At 43.1% G+C, this 7521-nt stretch overlaps 1 protein-coding gene across 2 annotated transcripts; it reads left to right on the forward strand.

Annotated features, from left to right (window-relative positions):
* The first annotated feature begins 3941 nt into the window (after positions 1-3941).
* On the forward strand, positions 3942-7288 carry LOC135050465 (putative nuclease HARBI1). 2 transcript variants are annotated; one of them, XM_063956957.1, is made up of 5 exons: positions 3942-3959; positions 4695-4809; positions 4894-5266; positions 5576-5597; positions 6899-7288. In XM_063956957.1, the coding sequence occupies exons 1-4, from the start codon at positions 3945-3947 to the stop codon at positions 5577-5579; spliced, it is 507 nt and encodes a 168-aa protein (XP_063813027.1). In that variant the 5' UTR covers positions 3942-3944; the 3' UTR covers positions 5580-5597; positions 6899-7288. The 2 variants fall into 2 exon arrangements, with proteins under 2 accessions (XP_063813027.1, XP_063813026.1); XM_063956956.1 differs by lacking the exon at positions 3942-3959 and having other exon boundaries at positions 4469-4809.
* The last annotated feature ends 233 nt before the right edge of the window (positions 7289-7521 follow it).

The raw sequence follows: 7521 nt of genomic DNA on the forward strand, positions 1-7521 counted from the left end.
GTCTGCAGTTACTCTACATTTGCGAAGTACTGGTACAAGTGTGTATGCAGTAATTAGCAGTTAATTGGATATCACATTCATCTGATGTCCAATTACTTGTTAATTAATGAGCAGATGAAAGTTACCAACCAGCAATTGTCTGAACACACATTACATGTTTAGTCTACTCACATAGAAATCTCACACACTGCCAAATAAGGGTTTTTGTTTTTTTGGAAATTGTTGTGTAAGCCTTTTAAAAATTGTTTTAATGTGTGTAAGACTCCCAAATACAAGCAAATGAAAATTTTTGTGAAAGTGTTTGAAATCTGCATAATTGTTTAAAAATAAACCAACACCAACATAATGCAGCATACACTTTAATTTAGCCTTAAAAGTCACAATAATATTTGATTATAATATCTGACAATGTTTGAAATGATGTCCTGTTGACCCTAGATATTTATAAAAAGCGTCGTGTCTGTTTACTTAATATGGACATTAAAGTGTGGTGCAAAGCATACCTTTTTTTTTTTTTTTTTTTTCAATTTTTAAGGAGAATTAGCAGATTGGTCTACAAGTGTCTATATGCTGACCTAATCTTTCTGGAACTGCATTACCTGGAAGAAACTGCTCAAATTTTTGTAATCATTTTTTTATTACTATATAATTTTTGGACAACATTTAAACATGGCTCCACATGAGTCGCACAGGCAGAGATGGACCAAGCAGCAAGCAGATGGCACTGCCAATCATTAGATAGCAGAACTCAGTACTCTGCAAAAGTCTGCTTCTGGCAAAAGTATATATTTAAAGCATAAATAAAACATGACACACCCTGCCACACACACATTTTCAACCAAATGAGAAAGAATTAGGATCCACCACACAAACACAACAATACATAGCACACTAGTAAGAGGAAGATGGCTCTGGTGTTTATACACATAAACTCACAGGCTACAATACATCCAAACAGAAAAAATACATTTCACTAAGAGGGAGTTATCCATTCTGGTCACACAAGCCAACTCCAAAAATACAGAGAGGCAACATCAAAAACATGGGTGCTGCCCATCTGGAGAGACATCATTTTCTTCTTTTTCTCCCCGCCTGAGGCTGTTCTTCTTTGGAAGGTCTGCGGAGCGACCTTCGTTGGGCCTGCCCAGTGGGCTGTTCTTCCTGGGCAGGGGCAGGGGAGGGAGCCGATGTGGGTGGCTCTCTGCCACTGTGGGCAAGGGAGACAGCGATGGCCTGGAGCCCTTGCAAGATGTTATTTGCAAGGGTTTGGAATGAGGAGGCAAGTTGTTCTTGGCCCTGCCTGATCTCTGCCAGACCTTGGCAGAGTTGAGCAACACCTTGCTCAACACAGGTTCGGTGCTCAGTGAGCCGGACAGCTATCTGGCTTACCTCCCGGATGACCCCGTCTTGAAACCGATTTAGGCTCTCACCATACCTAGCGATTTCAAGCAGGATCTCCGGGATAGCAGAGGGTTGGGTGGGGGGGCCAGAAGGAACCTGCAGAGGTGGGATTTGTGGGCCCACACTGGCAGACTCACTAGGTCCCTCCACCTCAGCCTCAACCACATAACCGTCCTGTGACTCAAACGGATCACCCCCCTGTGCTGTGTTTTGTGGCAAGCAAATAGAAGAATGTGTGGGAAAAAAGTAGGATACAAAATTAGTTTATTATTATAAATACTGTCAAAATTACAGACAACTAAATGTGTAAACTTACCTTCCAAGTCATGTCCCGTCAGGATCTCAGGCAGGTCCGTGTCCATATGAGACACCCCTTGGCCCTCCTCATAACTGACACAGGGCATCGCCATCTCCTCCAAGTCAGTATACTCCACAGCGACAGGTGCTCCTCCACCTGTAGCCCTTGAGGCATTCCACTCCGCAGCCCTCTTTGCCTTCAGGCGGGATTTGAAGTCGGCCCACCTACATATGTATTGTGAAAGAGGGACAAAGTAGAGTCTTATTATTTGTCTAAGCTAATATATAGGACACGTGTTCTGCTTGTGTTTGCTAGACATAACATCACATGTAACTACATTTTTTAGTCAACTTAGCACACAAAAAGGACTGTCAATATGCACTTACCGTCGTCTCACTTCCTGTGATGTTCTGACGACAGAGCCAACTTCATTCACAGATTTTGTGATGTCTCTCCAGATTCGTTCTTTTGAAGCAGCCCCCATGTTTTTTGGCCCTCTATGGATTTTGGACATGGCCTGCGTGACCAAGACACGCAACTCCCTCTTAGTGAATGCAGGCTGTCTTTTCTTCCGTCTGGAGGTAGCCTGTGAGGTTTCTTGTTGTTCATCACCATCTTCCTCCTCACTAGCAGCTTCTGTCTGTTGTGTTTGTGTGGCTAAAGCCAATTCTCCCTCAGTTTGGTCACTTTGTGTGTGTGGCAGAGTATCCCCAGTCAATTGTTGTGGTTCAGAAGCAGACATTTGCAGAGTACTAGGTCCTGCCTCTTCAACATCCGCAGAGGCGTATTCCAGCATGCGGCGTTGGCAATCTATGCGTCTTTTGCGCAATGCCATCTCCTGCTCTGCAATGCGGTCCATCTCTGCTGCGATTTGCTCACGAGAAGCCATGTTTGTGATGAAGTGTGTACGGCCAGGTGTGTGCTTATATACCTACGTGCGAATCGTTAACTCACACAGCTGTACACTGTTATTCTGGTTAATGATTGCACTGCTTATTTAAGGGCCTACTTTGCACGCTGTGAGTGTAGGTAGTTTGGAGTTTCAGTTGTTTGTTGGCTTGTGCGTGAAGGTGCTTGTGGAATTTGCAGAGTGAGTAATTGTCTAGCATACCTTTGTCATTTTGTTTGCGTTTTGAATCTAGACAGTGTTGCATTTGTTATGCGTTTTTTCGTTTGTGAGTATTCTTGGTTGTTGTTTTTTTGGAGTTTTGTCAAAATTTTTATTTTAATTTTTTAGGTTTTAAATATTTTTTAAAAATAACTATTTTGCTAGTCCATTTGTGAAAATAAACCTGTGCTTCTTTGTTTTGACTGTCATTTGTGTTCTCTTGTAGGTGTTTGCTTTTGGGAGAAATATCCCTGGTTTCATTTATTTTCTGGGTGTGCTACTGAACACCAAGTCTTTCTTTTTTTTGGAGCAGGTAAGTGCCCTTGGCCTGTGTTGGTGCCTGTTTAGTTTTAATGGTCTGTATGCTGTTTTTTGACTGTCATTTGTGTTCTCTTGTAGGTGTTTGCTTTTGGGAGAAATATCCCTGGTTTCATTTATTTTCTGGGTGTGCTACTGAACCCCAAGTCTTTCTTTTTTTTGGAGCAGGTAAGTGCCCTTGGCCTGTGTTGGTGCCTGTTTAGTTTTAATGGTCTGTATGCTGTTTTTTGACTGTCATTTGTGTTCTCTTGTAGGTGTTTGCTTTTGGGAGAAATATCCCTGGTTTCATTTATTTTCTGGGTGTGCTACTGAACCCCAAGTCTTTCTTTTTTTTGGAGCAGGTAAGTGCCCTTGGCCTGTGTTGGTGCCTGTTTAGTTTTAATGGTCTGTATGCTGTTTTTTGACTGTCATTTGTGTTCTCTTGTAGGTGTTTGCTTTTGTGAGAAATATCCCTGGTTTCATTTATTTTCTGGGTGTGCTACTGAACACCAAGTCTTTCTTTTTTTTGGAGCAGGTAAGTGCCCTTGGCCTGTGTTTTGGTTTGCTGTTTGTGTTTCTTAAAAGTGTGGTGATTCTGTTTGTTTTCCATTTTGTCTAAAATAGAATTTTTGTTTCCCAGGATTGATCTGCAAAGTAGTGTTTGTGTTTCCTGGACTAGCTACTAAATGTTTTATTTATTTTTGTTTGTTTTTTTAATTGGTGTTTGTGATGTATTTGATGCTCAGAAATGGTTTTTTTTTTATTTGTAAAAATAACATATTTTTAAAATTTTTCTTTTTATTAATTTCACATTTTGGCCATGAATTCCACACAGAAAAAATGTACGCTCCTGCAGTAAGTTTCCACAACATTTTTTACAACATTTATTGTTTGAATATTTTTTAGAAGTTGTTTTTGTATTTTTCACCTCGTTTTTTTTCTTTTTAAAAAAAGTGTGTTATGTCAATATTTATTGCTGCAGAAGCCCTACCTCCCCAACCCACGCCAGCACTCCCACCCCAACCGCCAGCCCCACAACCACAGCCGGCTCCTCATCAACCAAGGCAACGGAGGCGTGCTAGGCCACCAATTTTCCGAACCCGTGTCCTACTTTTTGGTATGCCAGATGATGTGGTGGTGCGTAGATACAGGCTGCCACCACATCTAATCCTAGACACTCTCTCCATAATAGAGAGTGATCTGGAGTCTGAAATTCGGTATCCTACAGCAATACCACCATTGACACAATTCCTTGCAGTGTTACATTTTTTGCCTACAGCCTCATATCAGCATGTTGTGGGAGACCTGGTTGGCATGTCGCAGGGCCAGTTCAGTAAGGTCCTGCGGCGTGTCTGCCAGGCTTTCCTAAAGCGGGTGAAGCAATTCATTGATATGCCTTTGGATGTTGGTGCCCTAGATGTGGTGAAGCGGCAATTTGAGGAAGGTGGTAGTCGCTTCCCACATGTTATTGGGGTTGTGGATGGCACACATGTTGCTATTCAGCCACCAAGACATAATGAAGAAATTTATAGAAACAGGAAACTGTTTCATTCTCTGAATGTAATGGTTGTTTGTGGGCCATCCCTCCAGATCCTTTCCCTGAATGCAAAATTTACTGGAAGTTCACATGATGCATATGTCATTAGACAATCAGGGATATGGCAGAGATTAAGATCAAGTCAACGAGCAGACATGTGGTTATTGGGTGAGTTGTTGCTCAAATATTTGTTACTAAAAACAGTAACTTGACAAATTTAATATTACAAAATTTTGCCTTCTCTTCCAACAGGAGACCGTGGATATCCTTGCACCCCCTGGCTCATGACTCCTTACCGTAATCCCAGGCCAGGACCACAGATGGCATTTAACTCCGCGCTTACTGCCACTAGGCAGCTGGTGGAGCGCACAATTGGTGTCCTTAAAGGGCGGTTTCGTGTGCTCCACCGCACTGGTGGCGACATCATGTATTCGCCGGAGATGGCAAGTAAAATAGTGGTCCTGTGCGCAATACTACATAATATCGCGGTAAGGAGTAGTGTAGAGCTTCCTCAGGCAGAGGAATTGCCTGATGAGGAGCCAGGGGTTGTTCGACATTTCGGTGGGGGGAGTGTTACACGGAGGGGGAGCCAAGTGAGGGCAAGGATTGTTGCCGAATATTTCAGGTATAGTGTTTTGATATTTTCTAGTTTTATAAATTTTAAAACACAGTATGCTTATGTTTTTTTAACAATGATGACATTTTGTATGATATTGTAAAGTGATTGTGTAAGGCTTTTGTTGTGTTGGAATGGGTAATTTTTGTTGGCGTCAAATTCCGCAAACACGTTAAGTTTACAATGTTTAGTTAGAAAACCAAATAATGTAATGTTGCTAAATAGTGTCCTTATTTGTTTTATATCCTCAAATCCTGATTATGTAAACAAACACACAAACAAATGATACTCAATGTTTCCCACTTTGTGACTGTCCAGCTGAATGATCACACGAACTGTGGTGAGTACACAGATATGTATAGTAATTTTAAATAAACTGTGTCTCTGTGTCTGTGTTTTTATTTAAATTTTGTTTATGATAAACATTTGCTTCTGCGAATGCGTATTTCCGCTCGTGCGAAATAACACTCTGCTCTTCACAGCATTGCAAAGATTAATAAAGTTATTAGAAATGACAACATAGATTTTGGACCAATCACATGCTAACAGACACTATAAATATATGCCCAAATAAGGAAAACGCCATTGCCATGATGCGTGCAGCACCGTTCACCAGGCGGGAGCTCCGCGTGCTGGTTGCGGTGATGGACCGCCGCGTAGGCCGCGTTGGGCGCTTCATCCCCAATCGGGTGAAGCGCGAGGCCTACGCGGAGGTCCGCCGCCTGCTGCGGACTCGCGTCCGCAGCAGGCGGACAATCATACAACTTGAGAGGAGGTGGAGTGATCTCCGCAGGAGGACTCCCGATCTGTTGGCGGAGATCCGCCAGCAAATCCGAACTATGCATACACGAAGTAAGTTACATTACATAAGATTATTAGCATAAATTGTGCTAATGGGGGAAATTCCAAGTTGATTGCAGCAGGAATTTAGTGAACAATTGGGCTAAACCATGTGCACTGCAGGGGAAGCATATGTAACATGTGCAGAGAGAGTAAGATTTGGGTGGGGTGTGTTCAATCTGCAAAATAATTTGCAGTGTTAAAATAAAGCAGCCTGTATTTACCCAGCACAGAATAAAATAAGCCACCCAAATCTAACTCTCTCTGCACATGTTATATCTGCCTCCCCTGCAGTGCACATGGTTCTGGCCAATTGCAAACTATATTCCTGCTGTAATCCCCTTGGAATTACCCACAATTTACACTAAGTGGTAGGCTAATTGCAACCTTGAGTGTCCTTTTTTGGAAAATAGGACAGTGTGTGTGGTTAGGGCAAACAGTACTGACTGTAGCAAACTGTCACCAAACAAGTGCATGTTTTCAAGAAATAAGAACCAGCCAGGAAACTGTACACAAATACTTGATCAGTGCTGGCTATATAATAAGGTGCCTTGAATAGTGATCTGGTGATGTTGCCTAGACCAATCACTATGACTCAATGGACTAGATGAAGGAATGAGCTTCAAAGTAAAAGTTTGGACTCATTTTGTTTGCTGTGGCCAACATGAAGAGGATCTTAACATGTTTGCTTTTCTATTTTTATAAACACTGAATTTTACATGGAACAGAACATTGATAATTCAAAGTGTTTACTATGTAATTTCTCATGTAAACTAAATGTTGTCAATAATATCATTATAGGACAACAACAACGGCACAACTCTCCGCCCCCTTCCCCTTCCCAGTCCCCCTCCCCTTCTCACTCCCCCTCCCCTTCTCACTCCCCCTCCCCTTCACAGTCCCCCTCCCCTTCCCAGTCCCACTCAGCTTCCCAGTCCCCCTCAGCTTCCCAGTCCCCCTCATCTTCCCAGTCCCCCTCATCTTCCCAGTCCCCATCAGCTTCCCAGTCCCCCTCAGCTTCCCTGGCCCACTCCACTTTCCACTCCCCTTCTCACCACACCTCTCCATCTCTTTCTGGGACCCCTTCTCCTCCTTCCCATACCCCTTCTCCTTCAACTTCTACATCACCATCTCAACCCCCCTCACCCTCTATTGCATTAACTTTCTCTCCGCCCCCCTCGCCCTCTCAATCAGACCCCCCCTCTGAAATTGCAGTCCAAATCCAGCCTCCTTCCCCCATCCAGCCTCCTTCCCCAATCCCTCCTCCTTCCCCAATCCCTCCTCCTTCCCCCATCCAGCCGCCTTCCCCCATCCAGCCAACATCCCCACCCAGTGAATGGGCAGAGGAAGCCCCTGAAGACCGTTCAGGGAGTCTTCAGGTTGCCGTGGAAAGTAAGTTTTTTTAAAATTTTTACAAATTATTA

This window comes from Pseudophryne corroboree, chromosome 2 (assembly GCF_028390025.1).
Source record: "Pseudophryne corroboree isolate aPseCor3 chromosome 2, aPseCor3.hap2, whole genome shotgun sequence".
In the NCBI taxonomy this organism is placed as follows: Eukaryota; Metazoa; Chordata; class Amphibia; order Anura; family Myobatrachidae; genus Pseudophryne; species Pseudophryne corroboree.